Source organism: Zosterops lateralis (assembly GCF_965231275.1).
Source record: "Zosterops lateralis genome assembly, chromosome: 12".
Taxonomy (NCBI): domain Eukaryota; kingdom Metazoa; phylum Chordata; class Aves; order Passeriformes; family Zosteropidae; genus Zosterops; species Zosterops lateralis.
Window position 1 is genome coordinate 12,420,170 of NC_139772.1, and position 27,432 is coordinate 12,447,601.

The 27,432-nt window shown below is 45.9% G+C and overlaps 1 protein-coding gene across 2 annotated transcripts in view; it reads left to right on the top strand.

Moving 5' to 3' along the window:
- GNAO1 (G protein subunit alpha o1) overlaps nt 1-27,432 on the top strand; it is a 140,903-nt gene that overhangs the window by 67,614 nt on the left and 45,857 nt on the right. For both annotated transcript variants that reach the window (XM_083870426.1, XM_083870425.1), the window contains exon 4: nt 24,740-24,900. In XM_083870426.1, the coding sequence (XP_083726552.1) occupies nt 24,740-24,900 (161 nt within the window). The remainder of the gene's footprint in view (nt 1-24,739; nt 24,901-27,432) is intronic.

Consider the following 27,432-nt stretch of genomic DNA (forward strand, 5'->3'; position numbering starts at 1 on the left):
CACCCTTGTCCCCTCCCCAGCCAAAGCCAAAATGATCTTGATTAGGTCAGATAGGTTCATTGTGGTTTCTCAAATTAAAAAGCTATCATCCTTCAGGATTGTAATTATCCATCCATCAGGACTCTTATCAGCCAAAAAGCTTGTAAAAATGAACACTCTTCTGTTATTTTTGAGGACACATAGGCTGTTCCACAAGATCAGCTCATGCCCACTATTTCAGAATGCCTCTGCAAGAGATTGAAAAAAAGGAGAAAAGTGGTTAAAAAAAGCAATTCAGACATTAACAATGTCATGGCAACCACAAATTAGAGCCTCAAAAGCAGAGCTCAGCTTGAGAAGGTTTAGGGAGTCACTGCACTGCAGGACTGAATGAAATATTCAGCACATAAAAGAGGTCCCCAAATGTTTTTTGTATTTGGGATAATGACACCAAGCTGACTGCTATTTATGTATACTTTTGCCTAACCATTGATTTTTTTTTGCCACAAGAGATTTTAAAATAGTATACTTGTCAGGTAATCGTGAGTCTGTTTTGATTCTTGGGGAACTTTGGCATTTGGAAGTGTAATCATAAACATCAGCTTTTCCTCAAGCAGAAAGTTACTGTTTTAGGAAAAAATGATAGAAGGAAAATTGAGCATTGGGGAAAAGATACCCAGCAAGGATTTTGCTTGTTGAGTAAGATGATTTAACGTGAGGTGACAGCCTGACCCGTAACCAATAGTGAGGTATGCAGTCTCAGTTTCTGTGTTTTCACCTAATGCTGTGCATGTGTGCAAGGAGACAATAAACCTCCTTTGCTATTTCTTTCCCCTCAGCACCCTATGGCTTCTCTTCTAGGTTTTTTTTCCCTATGGGGTCAATCATGCCAAGCTGTCCAAGTATCCAGTGACTATTCCCACCTCCCATAACCTTTACTTTCCTGATCTTTACTCCAAGCTTCACTCTAGTGCTTACTTTCTTGATTATATTAGCTAACCATGTCCAATACCAGTAACAGGATGAGATCAGGGGAAAAAGTCTGTATTGTGAAAAATATGCTGTAGTTTTAATTTGGGCTTATGCCAGGCTGTCAGGGAAAGAAAAAGTCCAGCAGAGTATGCTCTGTACACTGAATGAAACTCAGAAGTGAGACAGTACTCAATATTTATTTTTCTTGGGTTTGTATCCTTCTTTCTGCCTTTTGGTCTCCACATCTCTCAATTTTACCACTCCCTTTTGCCTTTGCTCTACTACTTTGGGAACTTGAAACAAGGTTTGAAGCACCTCAGGGATTTCTGTCCCTGCATTTTCTCACAGAACCCTCCATTTTGGTGATCTACAGGGTCACTGCTGATGTTTCCAACTTCATCTGCCTGGTAGTGGGTGGGAAAATCTCTGAGTATCTCAGGCTGTTGCAGTATCTGCCATTCAGTTGCCACATCCTGAGATTCTCCTGCTTTCGAACATGCTGACTGTTTCTTAGCTAAGTCTCTACTTCCTATTAGTCCTCCAAACTCTTGCAAGTTACTCCTCCAAACTCTTTCAAGTAATTTCTCACAGTGCTGGAATCTTAAGGTTTTGAACCTGACCTTAAAGTTACATTTCATGTAGTGCTTACACAGGCATCCCGAGTCATAGGGGTCAGGTCACTTTGGAGCTGTGAACTTTCCCAGTGTTTCAGCACAAGTTCTGGATCCCAGTGACTCAGTACCAACAAGTAACAAGCCTCACACCCTTCACGAACAGGTATTGAAAGAGAGCAGCCTACTAGACTTAAAAAGTTACAAGCTTTTATGTTTTGCCAGCTGGGAACTTCCAATACCTAAATCCAAATCCACTGTCCTCTATATTGCTGGAAGGGCTGGGAAGCACTTAGGGTTTTGGATCAGTCAGTTCCAGAGCTGCCACTAAACAAGGATGGAAGCTTTTATGGTTTGTGCAATTAAGCTTAAGTGGGTAAAGAGGGCTTTCAGACTGTACAACGCCTGAAGTTAGGATGCAGCAGATTGAAATCTGCTGTTCCTGCACGTTCCCTGTGGCACTTACCATTGGTACACTGGGCACCACCATGGGGTTGTCTGATGGAGAGGTTTTGTGGCTGGATCTGACCAGTGGGTTGCTGAACAGCCTTAGAGTGGCAAGGCAGCTTCACATTTGCAGAAGATGAGCAGGGAAACAGCACATACACAAAGCAGGATCTGAATAGTATAATTAAGAGCAAAAACAAGCTACAAAGAGGTGAAAAAGGTGTTTAGATGTCAAAGTCAGAGGAGTTCCCAAGGGTCAAACTTCCAAGTTTATGGTACAGTTTGCTATTTTCCACTTCTTTAGGAACTTGTAAAAAAGCAGGATTAGGGCTTAGATTTCACACTTCTTGGGTTTCCCTCTCCTCCATGGCTGAGCTCCTGACTGCTCTCAGTTGCAGGAACCCTAAAACCAGAAATTCCTCCCACTGCTGCAACGCCCAAGCAGTTGAGCCCGAGCCCAGAAAAGCCTTTATTGTGAAAGTGATTGAGCTTATTTCTCTCCCAAAGAATAGTGTCTAAAACTAAGATTTTTAGTCTCAAAGCCGTAACTTGGGTTCTTCTGAGCTCAGAGGGCACAAAGCTGCCTCCAGACAAACAGGTGGCTGGATAGGAGCAGTCAGGTTCCAGACAGAATTGACCAGGGGCAGATAGCTTGGGTAACGCTTAAAAAATGGGAATTTTTTCCTCTCCAGATTAGAGAGGGGACTGTTTTAGAGCATCTGTTGTGTGCAGTTAGAAGTTAAAAGAGTTGGAAGAGAAGGATGAGAGTGAAGGGAAAGAGAAGGCATCAGCTGTATCTTACCAACTTTTAACTTGGTTCCCTATCAACAGCTTCATCTTAAAGAGAATAACTCTGCTGTCGGGAGCTTAAGAGCCTCTCTGTACTCCGCTAATCTTCTGTTATTGCTTGTCAGAAGTCCCTTAAAGCAGAGTATGGATTTTCTAACAGAAGCCCTAATTGCTACATTTGAACATGGTGTATCCTCTCCAGTGCATAGAGCCCTTGACTTAACCTAGACAACAACAGAGAGGTGCTTTCCTTGCATCTGCTCAGCCCTTCAGAATCCTGCACTCCTCAGTCTCTCAGAGCAAGACCCCCTTTGGTACAGCAGGCCAATCCATTTTTGTGGCTCTGCTAACCATCATTAGCAGAGGAGAAGTACTGGCTGTGTAATCACTTGACAAAAAAATTCTCCACAGACTGGGCCCAAAATATTTGACAGACCATCTTTAGGCTGAGACTTGCTGTAGCTGGTACTGGTTGTGAGCACAGGGTCTGCTCCCCAGCCCACCTGACTCTGATGTGTGCTCACCCACAGACACGATTCCTGGATTCCACACCTCTCTGTCCAACTTGCTGCTACTGGAAACATCTGTCAGTTTGTTAACACTTGTTCATCTGCCTGTCCCACTGCTATTCCTTCAGTGGGCCTGCAGGGTTCTGGAGGGTGGGTTCAGTGCTTTGGCTTTGTGTGAGGTGTGTTTGTGCTTTGTGTTTGGCTGCGTGTGCCCTATGGAAATGCAGGAGAGCTCTGCTGTGTATGTGCTGCCCACTAACTTAAGAGGGCTTATCTCTACCAGGCTCCCCAGGAATGCATGAGGAATGAATGCAACTTAGGCCATCACAGCAGTATGTTCCCCTGACATTTTCTTGGAAAAGAATGGTTGCTGTGTGAACTGCATGGGGGAAGAGCTGGCTCTGGGTAAAGATACATCCCTGGTGCTGCCCAGAGTGTGATCATACATATATGACTCTGGAAAGTAATTTGCTGCTGAGATCACCCTTTCCCTCCACTACTTCTTCGTCATTGCTTGCAAACCACCTACTTCTCCATAACTTTACTTACCTTTTGAAAATTCCTCTCAGGATAGATTTTCATCAGCACCTTTGAGAAGAAGGGGCTGTCGATGTCACAGTCACCCCATGTATATCTCAGAGCTACACAACCAGCCTTTCTTTTCCTCTCACAATGCCTGGTACCAGCAACGACTAGGGAACCTGAGCAGCCCAAGAGCCCTCCTGGCCCTACAGCATGGCTGTCACCCTTTGAGGGTGCTGTGAACTGTTGAACTCCTACAGAGCCCCTTCTCTTTGCCCATCTCACACTTGAAATATGGTAGATGGACCATGTTTTCTTCCCAGTAACATGTAGGTAACATCATCGATGTAATGCTGAAGGATGAAGCCGGGGATTGCTTCCTATCCCCAGAGCAAAACCACACAGTGCTACTTGGGGGTGCTCACCATCACAGTCACAGCACTTTGGCTACTTTAATACTGTCAGCAAAACCTGCCTGATGGATCAGTTAGCACAGAATTCCTGGTCTTTACAGCACTAGGAGCTATTAATAAGGAATTACCTGCAGATTACTGTATCTGCAGATGAATGTGTTCACAACTCTGTAAGCCTTTAACCTTGATATGGTAGTTGGTTGTAGTGTGGAAATGACCACCAAGGACAGCAGTGGCAAGTGGCCCTGGGCAGCTGGAGGTAGCCAGTCTCTTGGTCTTCTGTTACTGTTCAAGGATAAACCTCCCTTCATCTTGCTGTCTGACATAAACACGCTCTGAATGATGGACAGGAAACTGATATTTTTGGACATTTTAATCATCAAAACAAATCAGAGCCATTTTTTCCTGCACATCCAAGTGATTGAATTTAAAACAACTCCCCTTCCCTGAGATGGAAGAAGCTGAGCTCATGCCAGCACATGTACTCTATCCAATTTTATTTATTTCCCTGGAAGTAATTTTCTGTCTAAAAATGCAGATTTTTCAAAATCCACCATTTTCAGGGAAGGTGGCTCTGCTGGAATATTTGACAGTGAAAAGCTGAGCAGAACAGTTCGAATATATTAATTTTTGCTACATAGCAATACCAATGCTTAGCTGATAAATAGAAGTGAGAGGAAAATTAAAATTTAAGGAAAAAACACAAGAGGATATTTTGCCATTAGTCTAGTGCAAACATTTGATACTGCAGAAGTGAGAGAACCTAATACTATCTAAACAGGGCATGGGGAGAAACACTTGCCAAAATCTGTTGGCACGTTTGTTTTGCAAAAAACAGTGTAAGTTTTTTTGTCATGGCACTGAGGAGAAATGCCAGCATCCAGCTGGCTCTGATGGACATAGGATTGGCAAAGCCATATAAGACATTTCATGTCAAAAAGAAGAAAAAAAATTTAAGCCTGAATTAGTGTGAACATCATCTCTCCCTCCACACCTAAGCTGATGAGAGCGATGAGTGATCACCTTCTTTGCAAGTGTTGACTGCAGTTCCTTGAAGAGGCTGGTGGCACCCACGTAGGCAGTGTGAGAACAGCCTCTGCTCCCCTCCTCTGCAGGGGAGAGTCCTGGATGCAGCATGTGCTTGGCACTGCCTGTTCCTCCCAGGAAAGCAGATCCTTCATCTGGCACCTGAGCCTCTCGGAGCAGGCTGCAGCCGTGCTTCCCACCCAGCATCTGTCTCCTACCCCTGCGGATGGGCACGCTCCAACCTTCCTCTCACACATCCCTGTAGCCTTGACTTGATGGAAGAAGGTATTACACAGACCAAGCAGGAGTGGGCTCATGAGCTCTCATTCTCCTCTCCTGTATGTTAATGTGAATGGAAGCAATTTCACCAAAGCCACTGCAGGTACAAACTGGGAGAGAGAGGAAACAAAACCCTCTTCCATCTATATATTTTTCAGGGTTGGAGATGGTCACCTTGAGTTTGGGAGATAGCAAAGTAGAGGAAAAGGTGGAAAGTGTCAGTGAAGACACAAGAAATATACTTGGGAGAAAATAAAGAATAGTTAAACAAGGGCTGAAAGCAGGCATTTATTGTACTTCTGGAAATGCTTCCAAGCTTGAAAGTATCTGAAGTACAGGAAAAACTGAGTGTTGCTGTCATGGTCCCAGGAGGGAAGGGCACAGTTCTTAAAGTATGTGAACTTCAGAGAAATGCAGCCTTCTGTTATGGCTATGAAGCCTATATTTTATTTTATTTTTAATTGAAAGGATATTTTGAATTTTTCTTACTAGCTGTTTCATTTATTCTCCAATCTAGTCAGAAATCAGCTCCTGCTAAGGAATGGACCTCGAGAATAACTCAATGGGAAAATACTAATGAATCTCTGAAATTAGTCTCTCCATTAGAACATGGGACAGAATACAGCACACAGGGACTTCAGTGTAGGGGAGATGCACCAGTGGGGCACAAGGCATCTCTGTCATGGGCACATTACTCCCCACTCTCTGCCTAGGTACTTGGAGGATACACTGAGTGTGTCTTCCAGGAGGGAAAAGCCTGGCGTTTCTCTTCTGCATGAAATGCTGCCTGGTCCATGGGGCCCTCTGGGAGCAGTGTGCCTGTGCTGAGACGTCAGTAACTTTCCGCGTCAGCTCCATGAGCACAATTCCTGTGCAGAACTGTCTGAGCATCTTTAGTCTCTGAAGATCTCTGTGATTTTTGCCGCTTCCTTTGACGATATAAATAATATGGTCTATTCTTAGCTCCACAGCAGTATATTCAAATCTTTATCTAAATTTTGCAGAATTTTCCATTTCAGATGTTTGGGCTTCCAGTGGCAGACTGCTACTTATCCCATGCATGCCATTATTCCTTTGACATATGATCTGAAAATTCAATTATCAGACCAATTACTGATTTTACTGAAATTTACAAGGAAAACATTAAAGTTTGAGTAAGTGAGAATTCCCACTGGACTGATCAGCAGAGAGACCAAAATTAAATTGTATTTTTAATAGCTTCATTCTGTTGCAGTGCATGAGGAGTATCTGACTGTAAAGCCCGTTGCCAGAAAACAAAATTCTGAACCTTGAGCAGCTCAGCAGAACTTTCAGTAGAACTCTGAAAGACCTCTTTCACTCATCATAAAAACAAGTACATGCTGTTCAAGCACCAGAGTGGGACCAGGCCAGTGGTGTCAGAGGTGCCTTTCCAGCAGCAGCACTGAGAGTGAGCACTGCATGTGAATTATCCATGTAGCTGAACCTAAGTAAAAACAAGATGGGGTCCTAACCTTTGCTGTTAGAAAGGGCTGAACAGCATCACGTGGAGAAGCAAAGCAACAAGAAAATAACCACTTCTTATCTAGAGCTAGATCAACAGCAAAATGATATGGCATTGTCATCACTTGGTAACCCAAGAGATCTGGGCTGCTCCAGTCATCAGTCTTAGTTAGATGCCTTGCACCAGACCCAGGAGAACAATGGCCATGGCGGACATCTCCAAAATGCTGGTGAGGATTCCTGTTTGTGAGGCACATGCTCCCAAAGGACACTTTTGCAGGGTATAAAGGCTTTTATCCCTTACAGCTAGCTGTGATCTATGCCCAGCTTGTTACGGCCAGATAAACATGTGCCCTCCAAAAGACTGGACTGACATCTTAAAATACAACACTCGCAACTTGCAGGTGTAAAAAAACAAATTCATTTTAAACTTTTGCATGAGGAACAGATGAATCAGTAAAAAGTAAAGGACAGAGAGGTAGATACCTACAGTTGCATCATCAATTAAAGTACTGAAATTGGCTTAGAAACTCTGAGGTCTGCCAGCTGCTGGTTTACAAACTTAGGAAGGGGCAGTGCCTGAACAAGGTCTCTGTTTGGACCTTGTGCCTTCTCCAAGTTCTAGCAGCACCCAGGACTATGTTTCTTAACAGGGCTGAAGGTGAGGATTTGGGTGGGTTTGTGTACTGATGACACTAAACTGTTCAGAGAAAGTAGGGAATTTACTGAAGAGGGTGGAAAAGTCTGAATTCCCATCTGCACTGTGGCACTCAGTGTCAGGGTACAGGGACTCTCACTCCCCCAATTTTCCCCATCTCCACAATATCTCTCCATCTTCCAGCATGACAATAAAGAGCAAGGAGAAGCACAGAAATGCCTTTTAACCTTCAGTCTCTATCAAATCAGAATTTCCTGATGATGCATAATGCATAAGCACTTAGTGTGTTCCTTGTGAGGAGGGGTTAATGAGTGAAATGAATTGTGTCATGCCAGGGCCTGATTCCTTTGGAAAGCTCCTCTCCCCTTCCAGAGCCTCTGGATTTATCTTTCTTAAATAAACACACTTCAGAAATCTTTTGGAGTGTAAATAAGTCAGGGCAGCAGAAAGAAAGCAATTGCCAGAGAATAATTTGTAGAGCTGCTTGCAGCTGGCCCATCCTCCTGGGGCCAGACCTGCTGGTTGGCAATGCCCTGCTTATACCTTGATGATCTTGGTACATAAGCTCCCTCATTTAAAAAGGTTTCCAAGATCCCCACTCATTCTTTTCCTCTACCCTCCCTCCCTTTCTGAGCTGTAATCGCCAAGACCGTTGACTGCAAGTACTTCAAACAATAACCTTCTGAATGATTTAGCAATGCAGCTCCTTCAGTAACAGGTTCCTCTTGGATGAAATACATTCATATTTATGTAGGACAGAGGTTTTGAAATGCTATTAAATTTACATGGTGAGCTGGCAGAGCAGCTATCTTCATCTGATACAAAGAATGGGAAAAACAGCCTCTTGACAGTAGCAGGGAAATATTTACGAACACAGAAAATTCCCACCAGTGTTCCTTACCCCAGCTGGGGGGATGAGGACCATTCACATTAAAATGGAAAAGCTTGTAAGGTTATGAGTCCACCAGGCTGGCCTGGAGCAGTTGGATGGGAAGTTTAGTGGGGTAGGTCCTGCATGGGTGTTACTTGTTTGACAAGGCCCTAATACTGGAGCAGGCTTTGTACAGCTTCTTGTAGAAATGAAGAAGTGAAAGAAAACTTGCTGGAGTGCAGTGAAAGCAGGTAAGATACCACATTACACAAACTCTGATTTGGTTTTGGATAGGCAAGTGAAGGTAGCATGGCCAAAGGTGAAGAGACAGTATTCCCATGGAGCAAGCAAAGCTTTGTCCAGGGCACAGATGTCAGAGAAGGGCACCAGCACCTGACACTGCAGCTCAGAAGGATGTTCCCTGCAAAACACTGGTTCTTAGGAGTTTGTTATCCCTAATCCAGCAACATGCAGAGCTCACAGGTGAGTGTTGAAGGCAAGAGTCACCACACCCATGACAATAAATAGAAACTGTGTCGACAAAATATTGCCTGCTGTAGACCATGATCTCTTCAGCTAAGCCTCTAGAGAAAGGCCACAGGCTCATGTCTTGGGCCCCAGCAAGCAGTAACTACAGATGCAGCCAGACCATGCCTAGCCCAGCCTAGTCAGAGAGCAGAAGAGTTTTTCCTGGAGCTAAAGAGTGAGCCAAAACACAGGTGACAAGGGCCCATCTCAGTGTGAAGATCATGGACTGTGATGGAAGGGAGCATGGGCTCACAAGTGGCATGTTCCCAACTTCACCTCCCATGCTGAGGCTAAGAGCAGAGCTGCTGGAAAGTTCCTGTGCCACCTTCCCATCATAGCAGGGCACAGTCATCAAAGACCCAGCACCTCAGTGCTGTATATGAGTGACATACAGGGTAGCCATGAGACAGGGTTCAGCATGAGCAGTCAAAGGTCCATCAGGAGTGGCTTTGCTGACTCCTCTGTGATATGGCACCAGCACCATTGCTGACACTGACCAGCCTCGTGTGTATTTGCTGTGTCTGGGTTTGGGGAGCACTGTGCTGCTCACCAGCTCAGCCTCGTGGCACTGTTCCCTGTCTCACGAGTGTTGTGTCACTGACATCACCAGCCTGGGATGGTTTGGAATGGCAGTGCTAAGGCTGCCCCCTCCTCCAGCCAAGCCAGGATCAGTGCACCCAAGGACAGATTGCTCACGCAGGCTTTCCAGTGAGGGAGGAGAGTGTCAGAGGAGAGGTGCAGGGCTCTGGGCATACTGCATCCTTCTCCACCTCAGAGCTGGCCTGCTTCTCCTTTTAATGTGAGGGGCCCTGTGTTGGCAGGAGAGATGTGACCCCGAGCAGCTGAGCGCCCATGACCTTTGAGGAGCCTGTGGCATTTTTTACAAGAGCAGAGAAGCATTTACAGCAACACTGTGGCCAACCTCCAAAGCGTGCAGATTACTTTTTGTCTCCTTAAATATTCTTTGCGGTGTCCATCAGCTCTAGAAATGCCAAAAGCACTGGAGCAGCTCCAGCTGAAACAGATAACTTGGTGTTACTCATTTGGCAAAGCAGCATTTTCACCTCCCATCCTAAACTGTTGTGCGTGGTAAGCAGGCTGTTCAATAACCTCTACATTTAACCTCAGCAGAGGCTGCCCCCCAGTCATTGTCACAGTAGTGGCTCTGTGGTAAATAAGCAGTTGGAAGGAAGAAGTAGTATGGAAACGTATGATCCCTTTATAAACTCACTGGGCTGTAGGTAGCAAATAACTTCAGCGATTCCCAAATGGCCTCAAAACATAGCGGCTGCAGAGGCAAATTAGTCATTTTATGCTCTAAATACTTAATGTCAGTGCTAAAAATGAAGAGATGGAAGAATGTTTTGGAGAAGCAGATCAGGATGTGGCCAAAAACAAATCCCATCCTCATCTGGTGTAACTCGATGTGGAGCAGCAGCAGAACCAACACAGCAGTAGTGGCTGATGGCCGCTGCCCGGCCAGTTCTGTGAGCACTGACCAAGGAGCACTGTGGGAGAACGACCCATATACTGTTCCAAATATTGATACTGAAAACCAACAATCTCCCATTTTTTACAGAGAAAATGTTTGAGTTGCAGAGTTCAAAACACAGGCCAAAAAGATGACTTCAAAGGTACTGTCCACTGACAGGCCAAGGGACATGAAAGGCGCAGCGTGAGGCTTTTCTCCTTGTGTGGGAAATAAGGAGGGGAGAGATAGGAAGCTGGCATTGCAGAACAGAATTTTTTAAAAAATAAAGGGCTAATAAGTACAGGCTGTGGTGCGCCTTGAGAGGGATCAATGCAGCAGCTTTCCAGTGTGGGCTAACTGAGGCAGCAGTAATGTGGACCGGGAGGAGCAGAGCCCACAGCTCTCACCCCAGGATGGGCAGAACAGGAGCTGCTCAGAGCTGACTGGTCCAGCTGGTGGGTATTGTATCCATGGGCTTTGAGCTGGGAATGGAGCCTGGTACTTGGGCTCTTTTCCTCGTTTGATTAGCTCCTTTTCCTTTGGCAGCTGAAAAGACACTTGGCAGCACCAGGGCTTCACATCTTGTTGAGTTGAATAGGAGGGAGCAGGGTTTTGGCAGGGACAAAAGAACATACCACTGCTCCATCAATGGCCTCATTACTGAGTGCTGTGGCTCGCAAGGAGCAAAGGAGAGCTTACTTCTGGTAGGCAGACATGGGTTGGAAATGCATTTCCAGCTTGACCTATTAGTCTGAAGATATCAGCTCAAAGGCAAGTTGAAAGCTTGACAGTTTTTATCTGTGGAGGAGATATAAGTGTGTATTGTCTATCCCTGAGGGTCTGGAAGCCAGCCTGAGTGTGTGTGTGCGTGTCGAGCCCAAGTCAGTGAGCTAAGCCACCTGAAGCAGAAGGGTGGCACAGAAAATGAAGGGGCAGGCAGGTTTTTAGGAGGGGGTTGGAGTGCCCTGACTGCTCAATAGATGCCTATTACCTGGTCATGTTAGGATCAAGGGTAACAAGTATATTGCCCTCTGTTCAGTCCTCTGGAAAAACCAAAACATGAGACATTTGCCAGCAAATACTCCAAAGAAGTATAATACAGCCACCCAGCTGGCTGTATTTTAGCCCTAACTTATTCTCTAAATTTATTAGAGTATAAATCAATACTATCTATTCATTCAGTCATAATGACAAGAGTGTCCATGCAAATGCCATTAACGACCTGAGCAGATGCATTTTAAAAGACATTTAGGTGAGAATTTTTAACAAGCCAATAATAATGTGTCCTGCAAAGTCTATTTTCTCTATCATTATGTCCAAGAGATAGGATTTTCAGGAACATTCATTGTTCCCTGTTGCTAACAATTTACAGTCAAGCCCAGTATGAATCAGGTTAGGTCAATACCAAGCACCTTGGAAAATCCCAGGTCCTGTATTAATATTTTGAATTATTTTGACAGCCTGTTGTACAGAGAGTACCACACAATTTAAGTCATGGTTAAGTGGAGGTGAGTGACTTGAAAGTGGTCCAAGAGTATTTGCAAGTGAAAACACAAAGTGATCTGTAGAAATCATTTCATGTAGAAGTAAAGTTCAGCCATGTAGGGATGAAAGTTATGGCAGTGGAAGGTGATCCAGGAACACAGCAAAGGCGTTTAGGATAGAAAATAGAAAATTATTACGTTCATAATACTCTCAGTGGGTACTTGCAAGAAGGATGAAATGGGGACAAGAACGTAAAATGGCTGTGATTGTTTTGATACAAACATCCAAGTCCCATGCCCTCCCCACTCTTAAATCAAGTCTCATTCCTACTGGTCCATCCTCAAGTCCCAGGAGCTCCCTGTTGACCCCTCCCCTCTGTTTTCCCTCACTGAATGTCCCCTGGGAAGAGGGGGAAGAGAATGACTGATCAGACTGGTTGTCCCCTGCTTTTCCAGCAGCCTGTGCCTCCTGGCCCTGCACTGCACGTACCCAACTGCTCCCCAGCAGTCAGGGACTCCTGCATACCAGTGACATACCAGCACTGCCCATCAGGAGCAGCGGTGGCAGCAGACAGGCCAGCTCTATTTCCCTGAAGGCAGGCTTCCCATGGCAGCCCTCCAGCTCTGGGCAGAGCTATAGGGACCAAATTCCAGCCTTGCTTTTCCAGGGCAATTTCGGAGGAATTCCCTGAAGTTAATTTAAATTTAAAACCATTTCAAGGAGTAGGGGTGAGAAGCAAACCTCATAATCTTAAAACTTGCTCACACAGAGGCTCTGCTCCACATACCAAGATGAATAATAAATAGCAGTCATCCATCCATCCATGTGGATGGATTGGTTCTGCCCACAGCAAACAGTGTGGAAAAAAAAAAAAAAAAAAAAAAAAAAAAAAAAAAAAAAAAAAAAAAAAAAAGTGTGAGGTGAGCATTTCCCATCAGCTCTCCCTTGGGAACCTTTTGCTCGCATGGTATTGATTGAGAGAAGGTACAAAGAAAAAACATTAGTTAAATAAAATGTTTTAACATCAGGCAGGACATCAATGGCTGAGTTGTTCATCATCTCAAAGAGTCTCTAAGGAAAGAAGAGGGAGAACTTGAGCCCAAGGCTGATTCCTGTCCAAGGCAGAGACTAGCACCCACACACCCTAATGTCCTCAATCCCTCCTGGCCCGCCCAGGGAAATGCCCAGGCCCCCTCCTCCCCTTGCTGTGTGGGGAGCCCACTTTAGGCATGGTGGAGCTCCGTGTAGGTTGTGCTGCTGAGGAGCTGAGAGCCAGCTCAGAGGAGCTCCTGACCCAATGCCTGTCATGTTCCCAGGGCATCTGTGCCACCTCCTGGGACACAGAGGAAAAGCTCTGACAGCTCACTTGGCATCATAATGCTCAGCTTTTAGGCATTCCCATGAGACACGAGGGAGAGGAAGGACAGGAGCAGTTCCTCTGCAGGCAGGCGTCTCAGCTGTCGCTGGGGAGCCTCTCCCCTCCCTGTCTGATACCAATCCCATCAATGATCCCGGGGGCATTTGACTGCAGCAGTCACTTATGTAAAGGCAGCTTGCACATTAGATGCACCATGTGGTGGAGTCCCAGACTTGCCTGCCTGCGTGCCCCCATCAAGGGAGGGTGGTGTCACACAGGGGCCATGAGTGTCATGGGTGGGACACGGGGGACACAGGGGTCTGTGCTTTGCCCATGCCTGATGCTCCAAGTCTGCTGTCTGGGCAGTTGGCTCAAAAGGCCATAAGAGCAAAGCCATCCTTGCAGCCATAGTGAAGGAACTGACTACAGCTTGGACTGTACACAGATGTTAACACACTGCATGGCTCTGGAAATCTTGGAAAATGGGTGAAAACATGTTTCTTTCCTGGAAGAGCTGGAGGGATGCTCTGGTGCCCTGGCACCTCCTGCCTGCCTCACTGCCCTGGACTGTGGAGGGAGGAGGCAGCTCTGGCAGTGGGAAACTGGGGTGGCCAAAATCAATAGTGAGCTGCAGCCTTGGCTGGGGAGCTCCTGGGACCAGGGAAGTCTCTGCCTTGGACAGTAGATTATTTTTAACTAGCTCCAATCTTCAAACACTGTAGCTTAAAAAAGGGGGGAAAGAAAAGAATAGCTGATTTGTGCAAGCTCCCCTGCTCCCATTAAGTCTGTGGAAGTGGTGCTCTGCATTTCAATGGGGGCAGGACTGAGCTTCTCATGAGATAAATTGCACCCTGTCCCTTTGCATGCTCTGTGCAGCTACTCCTGGCTTGTTTAGCTTCGCTCTTTCCTGGCCCCCCTACGAACACCCCTCCCTCTCTGAAACGCTCCCCAGCAGATTTTTTTGTTGTTGTTGTCATTTAGCTATTCATTTTCCATAGGCTGCCTTCATTCCCGTGGCCTTTCGCAGCTAGGAGACAAGATGTTGCCTTGGAAACAAAGCCCCTTAGATGTTTGGAGTCTCTGGGATTGCTCTGTCTGCTCCCGAGTACTTTTAGGTTATTTTTATTAACCACACAAAGATGCAGCAGGCTCGTAGCCAAGGCAGAAAGTAGCCCTGGGAGGTGGAGGGAAGGCAAGAGTCTTACTGGCATCATTCACTCTGCTGGGGATATTTTTTGCGATGCACCATGGGCTGAATGCCTGCAATAGAAATGGCATCTCCAGAGAGTGCTGCACAGGCAGGGCTGTTCCTGGGGCTGGGATGGCTGCAGGCAGGCAGAGCTGCAGTAGTGACGGGGAGAGAGGCTTGCCAGGAGAGAAAAAGCTGAAGTAACCAGGAAGAGAAGGAGTTAGGAATCACAGAATTTGGATTTCTTGGGGTTTCTCACTTTCCAACTAACTGGCTGTGCCATGGAGGGACCCAGTGTGCACTCTGCTGTTGAGATGGACATGGTGACTACAGGCTTGGGCTGCTTATTTTTGAAGAAATCAGATTTCTATACCCATTAGGCAACTGTGAAAATCTCTGCTCCAAGGTTTTATTGGCAATTCTGCTCTGCGCTGCTGCGCAAGTCCAGGGCAGCACAAACAGACCCCAGTCCTGAGCTTTGCTCCCAGCTGGATGGCTGGAGAATACTGGTTACTTCTGCCCCAAATCTGTCTGTGGGAGAAGTCTGACCCCTTCTGCAAAGGGGCTTTGGGAGGCAGTCAGGCTGTACTGTTATCACATCCCATTATCCACTGGCATCACTGCATGACACTGCCAAATCCCAATCCCTCCACGGAGGACATTTTGGAGTAGGCTTTTACTCCTTTTTCTGCAAAGATGTAAAAAAAGAAACAAAACAAATGCAGATTAAAAGAAGCTCCTTAATCCCCAGATGGTACTTGAAATATTTCCAGTCCAGCCAAAGTATTCCAGAAAAAAAGTGAATATATATAATTTTCCAAGAAATACTCAGTACAGTATTAAGCTCATGCCTTGCTACTTATGTCAGCACAGTCTTCTGGTCTGTACAGCCACCAGAGAGGGCTTCCCACTGCAGCAGCTGCAGGACTTGCAGCCCCAGGGAGGGTGGCACAAAGAGAGAGGGAGCACAGAGGGGAAGGAAGGAATGCACCTTCAATAGGAGGAACCTGAGAGACAGAGGGTGAGGACTGGCGGTGCCACACCCCAGAGATGAACACCACCAGGTCACAGTGATGAGAGCCTCGACCACGGTGCTGAGATGGTGCAGCCATTTGCATTCTTGTCTACAGGCAGGCACTGGTGCCATCCCCACTGTTCTGTGGGCTTGAGGTGACCTGTAATGGCAGAAAAGGGTTTTAGTGGGGATTCACCCTCTATCCTCTATTTGTATCACACAGGCTTACACACAAGGGAGCAAATCTATTGTTTTGTGGTATTTTCCACCATAGCTGAGCTGCACAGATTCCCAGGCAAGATGCTCCCAGATTTTCTTATCCCTTCTGGTGCATCCTCACCAGAGCAAGGAAGTTGGCCTCACCCTCACAAGTGCCATAAATGCTGGGTGCTTTTTTCCTATTGCTGTTGATTTAGCCTTGTCATTACTGATGATGCCATCATTATAGGGATGTAGGACTAATCCAATGACAGCAGTTTATGGGCTTTTTTGGTTTTGATATTCTTTGATGCTATATTTGTGTCAGAATAATAAATAATAAATACACACCAACAGCATCAAAGATTTCTTGCAGCCCCCAGCCTATTTCTGCCTACCCTTGTTAAGCTGTTAGAAAGGTAGTTCTCTGCCAGCCACTTATCTTATGAACTATTCTGTCATCTAATGATGCACCTGAGGTCCCATTTATCCATTTTATCTGAAAAGAGAAGTTAATAAAAATAAAGTTCCTCTTAATATCCCTGAGAACAGCTTCCCCTAGAACAGCAATATTCACAATCAACCCAACAGGTTCCTTCCACTCCCTCTTCTTTCCTTTTCCCTCTTCTTCCTCTCCCACCCTCCCCCTATCAAAGGGTTGGGGAACTTTCTTGATGCTCTTGTAAGGAAAATATAGGACATTTTTTCTCTGCAGCAACCTGAAACAATGCGTGAGCAAATCTGTTAGTGTGTGACGTGCCTCAGCTCCAGTAAGGAGGAACTTGCTGGAGGTTAGTCTCTGTAATCCCTGCTGATCAAAGGAAGAACTCCTCCAAGCCTGTTACAAGCACCCAAGTCTTGATTTTGCTGCAAATACAGAAGCACAGGGGAGATTTAACTAAAAAATTGTCTTTCATCTGCTCTGAACTCTGGGGCTCCTTTTAAGCAGCTACAGACTCCTTGACCAGTCACTGCTAAACCTGAGCCACATCAGATACAGCTTCCACTCATAGCAGAACCTCAGCCAAATGCTCCTCTACCCCCACCTCTGGCCCTCCCTGCAGAGAAGTGTTCACAGTCACCGGGAAATTAAGAGGGAAAGAAGCTGATTTTTCAGTTCTGCTGCCAAGTGGAAGAATCAGTATTCTTTGGCTGCTGTGATGCCTAATGTCACATAGCAATGCAAGAGATAATTTTGAGACCCCCCCCCACATCATCACAAAGCTTGAGTATGCACAGCAAACCCACTGACTCCTCTGTCAGTGGAAGGCAGTACGAAATCCCTACCCAGAAATCCTAGTTATGGGTTACAGAAGAAATTACAGGTTATGAGAAGGAAAGAGGCAACAGGGAGATGAAATTTAACAGGGTTGAGGTGAAGGGAGGGATTTTCCTTCTCCCTGTTTTCCTTTAGGTATATATCTTCAACAGAGATCACCAAGTAAAAAAGGACCATAAAATGAAACAGGGCTGTTTCTGGCTGAAACACCATCTCTTTCTTCAGGGACAGATGAGTGTAACCCACAGGCTTAGTCCTTCATCACAGAGGCACTGATAAATCTGTGAGATTAATTGTAGAGTGCAGATTAGCACCCACCGTTCAGCATCAAGCTCTGAGCATTAAACTAATTACTAGGTTCCAGCACTGCACGACTTCCAAGCAGGAAGGTACTGCCCTATAAACCATCACACACAAGTGGCATTTATCCAGAGATGTTGAAAAAAAATCTTTCTCCTGGGAATGCACCCACCATAGGAGCTGGTTCTGTTCCAAAGACAAAGCCTGTTTTCCCCCTTTGTGGTAGGAAAACTCTGAATGAAACTGTGTCCCCTCTGCCCTGCCTCCCTTAACACAGTCACCCAGAGGGATGTTGGTGTGGAAAATCTTAAAGACATTTGAAGAGTGGAAGATGTACAGGCTAAACCCATCAGTAATTCCCAAACCCATAGTGGGTTCCCAGAGAATTACCACCACTCCTACTCTGTTCATCCTCAGCTGTTGCAATGAATGGAAAATAGCCATTTATTTTACAAATGCCAGGAGCCAATGCAGCTTCCCCACCTGTGTTCTCACTGTGGCATCTCAGGCATTTCCCTGCCGTTTACTGCAGCACAAATACTCGAGTGCTGTTACATTTTATGGACTTTTACCCAGCAGAGGATATTCGGGGGAGGAGAGGGCAGTAAGCTGCAAGGATTTTGCTCTCTCATCTTTACATGTTTCCAGCCTGCTCCTCAGCACTGCGGCAGAGCTCTTCCCTGCGGAGCATGAAGCCATGCGGCTAATGTCCCCCATCTGTGACTCTCTCTCTCTCATCCCCTCCCTGGTGGGCAGTGCTGTCTGTGCCTGCCTGGCCTGAAAGTCCTCAGTGAGGGATGATCTTTGGGCTTTCAGGTCCTGTACCCAGCCCCTTTGCTCAGTGCTTTGTAGGGCAGAGGACCCATTAAAGCATCCTGTTCTTGGAACAATGCTGGTGGAGCGTGCAGTGGCTCTTGGTCTCTCAGGGATGCCCTCTTCTTGAAATAGAGGGGACTGGGATGGACAGAGTGCTGTTTTCACTCATGCCTTTGCAGCTAGTGGGTCAGGACCTATTTTGAGAGCATTCAACACATGCTTTCTGGCTTTCCCATCCTTGCTTGGAAAAATCAGGTCAGCTACCCACCGTGTTTGTCTCACTCAGCTCTGGAGCTTCTCTGAGCTCCTCAAGAAGAGGAGAGGACCCTGCATTTCCTAGAAAAAAAGCAAATTCAGGAAATGACTTGTCCTTGCAGGTTGAGTTCCATGTTGTTGGGTCGTGGGTTTTCCCCACAGTAGTGAATGAACCACTATTTTCTACAGGACATGGAGCAATAGGAATTCTTACTATGGTGGTGGCCAGCTGGCAGCCCAAGAGTTTAGTCTAGACCATGCATTATCCAGTCTCTGGATTGCCATCAGTCCAAGCAAACCAGGAATATTATTTTATATGTGTGGCAGGAAGGGAAAAGAGGGTTATACCCACATAAGAGCTGGCAAATTTTATTTGATCAACTGCAGTATCACACAGAATGGGAATGCAGGTACTACTGAACACAGAGCAGTTGGCCTGTTGTAAGAAACATAATAATCCATAATATCAGTCCTGCTCAATGTCTCCCCAAACAGGAAGCAGCAGACAGAAAAAAAAAAAACCAGCTATAACAAGGTTTCAGGCTAGAGATCCTAGACCACTTCCCAGACACACAGAACTGTTTGGCCAAGACGGTCAGAGGTGATGGTGCCATCTTGGCTCCAGAAGGATATGAAAACCAGGACTGTACTGATTGCCAGCCAGCCAGCACAAGCTCATGAGAAGATCTGGATGCCACTGTGGCTGTTGGGTTATGATGTTTTCTGTAGGGAAGAGTCTGTCTGCTTCTAGACAGACTGCAGCCCTTCAGCATTGTATCCAAGTCAGCCAACCTTTTTGTGAGAGGTTTACATGAGGGTGGATGGCTACTGTGACTCTGTGGAAAGCCAGCTGTCTCTAACTTAGCTTTTCAGGCTTAGCTTTGTTGTGTGATGCAAACTGCTAGAGAGCACAACGCTGAGCTTTTGTGTAAACCGCTTTCCCAGGCCACTGGGATCTGTGTCCAGAGTTTTGCATTTCCACTTCCAGCTAACAAAAGCAAACAGAGGAAGTTTGAGTGCCCACCTCAAGGTAATCCCCAAAGGGATAGATATTAATAAGACACTGGATAGATTTTTACCTGCTCAGTGACTTCCAGCCTCTCTCAGCAAGCCAAATGCCAAGCCGAGGTGGGAGGCCTCAATTAAATGTTCTGAGGGTAGATGGAAGGGTGCAGGAGGAAAGTTGTCTCTCCCACGATGCACAGCAGCTGCTTAATGCCAGACAGACTTCCACAGATTGAGAGGTCAGCTCTGAAACACAGATGTGTGAGAAAGAGAGGGAGAGTGAGGGGGAGACTCGTACATGTAGCTATTTATTCAGTGTCTACAAAAACTTCTAAGGACTTGGAGATGGGCCCTGGATGCCTCTGGAAAAGGCATATTCACCAGCCATACTTTGTTTCCAGGATTTCTTCAGCCTGAAATGCTGTGAAAATCACTGTCTTTTGCTGCAATGCAACTACACTTTGGCTGGGAAGTGGGGTCCATGTTTCTGAGACACTCTGTAAGGAGAAGAGGGAGGTTTTCAGTTTATGAAACATGTCCTGCCATGAAGTTACAGGACATCATTTCTTACTGGAGTAGCAGAGGCACATACTGCTGTGTCCTGAGGTCAGGATCTGGGTCTCCCACAAGAGTTTCCTTCCAAGGACATCTTGGATGCTGGATGGTCTCAAGACATCAGTTTGATTACCCCCAGGTTCATGACTCATGATTGCCACTACTATTTTCACAAGATTGCTTTCTGATGACTGATACTGTGCTGATTTGCCTCATACCACCAGCCAAATTGCAGTGCTTATCTTTTCCCCCACTACATGTATTTTTTGAAATGTTCTGAGAAGCAGCTCCTGGTACACCCAGCCACCAGAGGAAATTGTGCCTGGGTTAACCTTTGATATAGGCTAAGTGACAAGTATCACTAATCAGAGTAAATAACAACCAAAAAAAATTATATTTCCTGGGATTTAGTTCACCAAAAGGAAAGGACAGTACAGTTTGGCACACCAGCTCATATCTCCAGTGACTGTAATACTGCACAGCTCTATAGGGTTTAGCAGATTTGTACCACATAGCTTCACACAGGGTTTTGCCTCTTCCTTAAATTTCCCCTTCCAGAAAACTATTCCTTTTGGAAAAAAAGGAAGAAAAAAAAATCTCCTAGTCTGTGTCCAGGCAATTTCAAAGGATCAGAGCCAGGATTTGCCCTGGGATAGTCAGAGATGGGGACCTGGGTCCTACTCCAGTGTGACTCTACATCAGGCAGGGCAGCAGCAGCTCTGCTGGTCCCCTCCTAGTGCAGCTCTGCTGGTATCTCCATGGGCACCAGTGGTGGTAAGGAACAAGTAACTAGAGGTGGTCTGTATCAGTGTGATGGAAAATAACTTGCTTTCAGAGACAAACGCAGCTGCCAGTAGTGTCAGACTGCAGGGAGGGGCCCCTCTCCCTTCCAGCCAGGAAATGCATTAATTGGGCTGTGTGGCTGTTGCGAGTGAAATCACAAGTTTGTATGCTGAGCACAGGCTGTGAGCTTGGTGACAGTGACATATGGGAGACAATTAAATAACTGCAGTTATATCCAGGTTAGGGAGAGAACAGATCCCCTTTTGAACTGGATTTATACCAGAAGTGTGGTGCACAGGTAGGCCCACAACCTGGGGTTAGGAATGACATATGCCAACTTCCCACTGTGTTTACAAGCTTCTTGTTCACATACGCCTGTGGATTTCAGACCCTGCTCTAGCCTTACAGAGCCTGACCAGAGTGGAGGTTTGTTCTTTAGCAAAGAGTTATTTGGTCTCTGGGCTTGATGTCTAAAGTTTGGATGTATAATTTCACCCTACCACATTCTCTAAGCTCAGCTGTCTCCCTAGGTCATGCCCAGCCAGCTTTAATTCTCCTGCTGTAGGTGGATAGAATCAGCATTCAGGAATGACACAAAGTGACAAAGCCCACTCCCCATGATGAACAGCCCAAAGGCATTCAGCTAAGGTGTTAGGGTTCCACCTGCTATGGAAAATGCAGGCCATTGGGGAGTGGCAGCAGGACGTGTAGGAATGCTGCAGAGATAGGTTAGGGTGCTCATGCTGGATAAGAACCAGCATGAAGGAGACCAGCCTGATCTCTTATCCCTCCCCCAGATGTCTTGTTCTGAGGAGACAGGAGACAGAGCAGCTGGGAAAGGCAGAGGCAGCAGTGGTGGAATGAGCCCTGCACCATTTTGTAGCTCCTTCCAGCAATCCCAGGGGCCAAGCACTGCCTATTTTTAGCTCCCGAGGTAGCTGAAATACCACCGTGATGTTCATTAACGACAGCCCTGTCGGATGGGAACTGCAAGGGAGGGGGTAGGGGGCTGGTTGGCCTGTTTTGTTTTGTTTTAATTGCTGGCTGCAGTACAGAAGCAGAGCGTGGCAGGAGGCTCGGCTCCTCTCACCTCGGGAAAAGCAGGAGCAGCAGACCCGGGGGAGGCAGGCAGGGAAAAGTCAATCAGGCAGTATTTAAAAATCTACCTGCTGGGCCCAGGGGGAGTTGGAGATTTTAATGTCATTCCCAGCTTGAGATACAGCCTGGAGAGCGAGAAAAGAAAGGGGTATCTTCTCTTCTTGGATCCTTAATTGCTCGTTAAATCATCTAACAAATGCCTGAACTCCTGGATGGCCCCATGCTCCTTGACAGAGGGACTTCAACCTTGGCAGGGGGAAGGGGTGTTTTAAAAAGTACTTATTTCACCTGCTTTTTCTGGATCTGAAAAATCAGGAGTTCAGTGGTTCACTCTGCAAAATAAAATGTCTGGAATATTTTTATTACTGTTCAGCAGAAGCAATAAAATTTCCTTCGAGTTCTTCCCCTATTTCAGCCTGCTGACTCTTAGTCTGCCCTGCAGGCAGGTGTCCATGCTGTGGGAAGACAGCCTTTCCTGTCTCCAAAAGGGACCTCCAGTGACTGCAGAGGAGCAGAGGAGCATGTACCAAAATAATGCCCTACCCTATGTGCTCAGCCCCACTTCTGGCCCACCAGGCTCACAGTTAACCACAGCCAGAAATGTCTGTGCCTGGTCACTCCCATTCTGCCTTGTCATTGCTGTTCATCTCTGTCTTCTGCTCAAAACCCCCCTGGTGTTGGGTCTTACTCATGGGGAACTGCCACAAGTCTCAGTAGTTGAAAAAGTGACACAGCTATTTCCCAGCACAGAAAATATTATGATTGTGCCATTCCCTCTGATGTTTTACAAAAAGCAGCCTGCAGTTAAATCCACAAAACTCAGAAGAAGCCCAGACCATGCCCATGACAGCTGGAGAGCTTCAAATGTGCTTTGCCATCTTAGACAGATGGACAGGTCTGTGACTTATACCTGTGACCCTCTCCAGCAGTCAAGATAATATAGAAAGACATCCTTCTACCTGACTGGAAGCATGGATGCTTTTCCTGCATCACCCATGCACAAATAATGGGGCCAAGGCAGACCGCAGCCATTGCAGGTTTTATGTCATTTAGAGTCTGTGAAAAGAGCAGAATTGCAGCTCCAGCAGGGCAGGGAAACCATACAGATGATTTATGAATATTCACTCAGCTCACAAAGCACTCCGGGGCAGAAAACAAGCTTTTGAAATTAACTGAACTCTTCAAGGTTCTTCGTTTGTCTTGGCTTTGAGGTGTGAGTCACCGATACTTTTTCTCCAAAATGAGCAGAGTCTGTACAGAGAGCTGGGAGGATTCCTGGGCACTAAAATATGAAGTTAAGTGCTCTGTGAGAAGGATTTTATTTTCATAAAGCCTTCAAAGCATAGAGTCCACCCCATTAAGTTTTATGGGATACAGTACTGAGACATACAGTACTGAGACTTCTTCAGCCCATAAAGGCTGGATGTTCAGGGCACCTGAGGCTCTTTCATTGAGCACTGAAATCTCCAACAGCTTCAGTCTCCAGTGCTTTTGGTTTGGTGCCCTGCAATTTTTCTACAGCTTCAATGCTCAACAAAGAGGCTACAGAGTTTTGATCCTGACCATACAGACCCTGTCATACACTTGTCATTCCCATCCATACAATAAGGTTATTCTGGTGTTTCTGAATGATGGCACTTTTAATTGTACCCAGAAAAGCATGGGCAGATCCTGCACTCCCCTGTTGAGGTTTGTGTTTCTGGTCTGCACTTGCTGGCTTAGATCAAACACCCTGGAAGGCAAAGATTTCCACCTGCATTTGGCCAAGAATGGGTTCAGTCTAGCAGACAAGAGATAAGGTAGTAAAACAAGAAGGTTGGCTTCACAAGTTTGCTGCACACACACAAGAAACAAGAGCTACTCTTTTCCAATTAATTATAGCAATAATAGTTGGGTTTGTTTCAGCAAGTAGAAATATGAGACGTTTTCAAAGCAGTGAAAGAAAAACTCTGCAGATTAGTTAACATCCCAAGGATTTCAGGAGTGTGCGGGTGCTGTGGGACATTTGCTTCTTGCAAAGCAAGCAGAGGGGGTCATGAATTTGAGTGTCCTGCTTCACAAATGAGTGAAACATCAGCCACTGTGGACTGTTACAGGAGGACTGAACTCAGCTATTCTAAGGCAGTCTAGACGTTCCCATCCTAAATCTGAGACATCTTCCGGACCCAAGTTGTGTTAGAGCACTATCCTACAGGAAAAGCTGCTGTCCCAGTGAATCTCATTTTTGTCACCAAAAAAACTGCATCTGAAAATGGCCAGCTGGCCCTGCCCTCATCACCATGCTCCATGACCGTGGGAGATTCCTCCCCCTCTGAGTCACAGAGCACCACAGCCAGCCAAGGTGGTCTGCATTAACATGAATTAGCCCTCATAACAGGGGCTCATACCAAAGAACAAGAATTCAGGAAAAGCAATAAACCAGCGTCTGGAAAGAATTGTTTCTGGAGTCTTTCTGCTGTTCTTTCTGATACAAAGCCCCCACTTCAACAAGGTTCCAGACTCAGTTAAAGCAGGCATTGTTGCTAACAATTTTAAATATCCCTGTGCATGTATGAATTTCTCTCTGTTCTTATGAAATTCCACACATGTGCAGTGCAGACTGCTTTGTGTTGAACAAAAATACTAGTTGATATGAAGTGGATTGTACAAATGATCTTTTTCCTTGTGATTTCCTTCCTCCATCCTCCTTTTCCCCTTCCAGCTGGATCACACAGTGTGTATGCTAAAGCCCTATCTTGAGAAACACAGCCTCTTTAGTCCTGATGGTTTGGTGAACTGTTTCTGAAATCTCTGGCTCCAGATTCTGCCTTGAGCATCTATGTAACCTCTTGTTTCTTTCCTCTGCAGGCTGATGCCAAGATGGTCTGCGATGTCGTCAGTCGGATGGAGGACACAGAGCCCTTCTCTCCAGAGCTGCTGTCAGCTATGATGAGGCTCTGGGCAGACTCTGGGATCCAAGAATGCTTCAACCGGTCCCGGGAATATCAACTTAACGACTCAGCCCAATAGTGAGTATTCCTGTCCACATTTCTTCATGTTAAGAAGCTGCATTTGGTTTTGTTAAAGTTTTAACTGAAGTGAATGACTTCATAGCAGTGGAACTGAACGTGTCTTTGCTTACAGTCTGGGATGTGTGTTGTGTCACAGACCGCTGCAAAGCATAAAGGATCAGGCAGGACATTCATGTCTCCTCTTGGCCAGTCTGGGACCAGGTCTGTGACCCCATAGGCCAGGTTCCAAAACTGCTCCCAAATGTCTCAAGGTAGATTTTTGCTTACATGGATCTAGCAAATATAGGCAGATCAACCTGTGGGCACAGCAGATGGCTCCTTTGTCTATCTGATTGAGAACAGAAGGGTGTGGTCACCTGCTTTGTACAGCGTACAGCTCTTGGGTTTGCTTTTCTTTCCCACTGTATTTTCCATAGTTTTACAGTGTGCTGATAGGTCAGCTGGGTTACAACCAAGGGTAAGGGACATCTTTATTTTTCCTGGGGCATTGAGTTACTCTTGTAATACAGTCAGTGGCTTCTCTACCATGAGGGACCACATCCAGATGTCATTCAATGGTGATTGTTGAATCCATGGCTTTGGTTCTAACTGTCATTAGGACAGGACATCCACCCAGAAATGGCTGCTGTGGCTCTGAAGAGACGTTCAGTGTCTCCCCAGTTTTAGTTCAGACCCATTTGTACTGACAATTGATTCAATTCATTTGTTTCTGCCTAGGCCAGGACACTAAAGGTTTTCATCCTGTAACTTCAGTCACAGCACCTGTTGCAGTCAAGCAAAATGCCCCTAGCCCTGGACTGTGTCTTGGGCAAGAGTCAGCCAAAGGTGGTTGAGTATAAACATAAAGAACAGGCAGGCAGAGAGCATTCATTTCCCCAGTTGTACCCTTGGACCTTTTTTGGTAGTCAGGGAAATAGAGGCTCCCCAATGGTGTCAGGCAATGCTACATCCATGCTTTTGGCTGTCACAATATCCCATATCAACAAGTTCAACAGCTGTTTCATGCACTTCTGGAGTTGTTATTGCATGTTTTGATTGTTTGGCATCTCTGCTTGGGGTGTTGTGTTCCTGGATATCTATCAGCCAGCGTGGCTGCTGGTTTTGTTCTGTGTGGTGGGCCTGGTGTTCCCAGCTGGAGCAGCTGCTCCTATCCAAGCTGGCAGGGCAGCTCTTGAGGTGCTGCAGCAGAAGGCAAGTGGTGACACATCATTTGGCATTGATGGAAAACTGAATGGGAAACCTGCAGATGTGTGGTTGGTGACACAGTGTCCTACCCAACCATGATCACATCTCAGAGATGATCCTGGAATTCTGCCGCCTTTTAATCAGTACTAGGTGGATGATGGTTTAATCTATATTTCCTTGCCTGTAATAGCAAAATCAGCTTTCTCTTGCCATCAGCTTTTCTCTTTTTTCTTTTTTTTTTCTTTTTTCCTCCCACAAAAGAAGTGTATGATGGCATAAACATACCTTTAGAAATATAAATTATCTAAAATGCCAGTCCTAATTGCATTACAAGATTATGGAAAAATCTTCAATTGTTTTTTAGAGCCAATTACCTTGAGGAAAGTATTTTGATTTTCCTTCTATGCAAGACAGCAGTTGAAAATAATAAGTAGAACCCTTCTAGTATGACCAGCTGCTGGATTCAATTCATCAAGTGCTCTGAAACCACAAGCAGTTTCTAGACATCAACTCAAGAGGCTCTCTGCTGTAGTATTCACAGCAATTTCAATCTGCTGTTGCAGCCTAGCCAAATGAATTCTGGTGTTTCTGACAAAATCTCTTGCATCCAGATGAGGATGGATGACCCTCCTTGCCAGGGGAGTGCTGTGCTGCCTCTCCCCTTAGCTGCACTGTGAGTTGTACTGTGGCTGGACACCTTTTTTTCTCTGGGCTAAGTTGGATGGGGAAGCTAACAAAGTCCTTTTCAGTTACACCCCTGCTGGTGTTTAGGAGCCTCTGGTGGTTCCGCCACTGGGAGCAGAGATGCTGTCCCATGGCAGGGCACCATAACACATCCTGCTGCACCTCTAGGGCCTGGTGCCATCACAGGACATGGTGATGCAAGTGAGAGCTCAGTTCACACTTACTCAAACCAAGTGAACTCCCAATGAAAAGAGGCATAAATTTTATTTAATTCTTCAATGCTTTGAGGTTGTTTACTTTTGCATGAGTGGAAGATTCAAGACAGTTCTATATTTTTTTTCCTACCCTGGGAAAAGGTTTGTCTTTATTGACACTGATACTCAATTTAAAACACTAACAGCTACAAAATGTGTTTTCATTAGGGCTGAGAAAAATAAATTCCAGACAAGAACTGAATTCTAAGCTCCCCAAAGTCTGAAAAACAGTGACAGGCAGTGAGCTGCACTAGCATTTCATTTCAGGCTTCCCTTGGTGTTAAGCCGTAGGGACTGGCATTTTGCTGGCAGGAGGGAAGTTTCCTACAGGAGTTGGAGATTGTGCTCCATGGCTGCCCAGCACATGCCACAAAACCTGAAGGCACCAAGTGACCAGGTCGTGTTG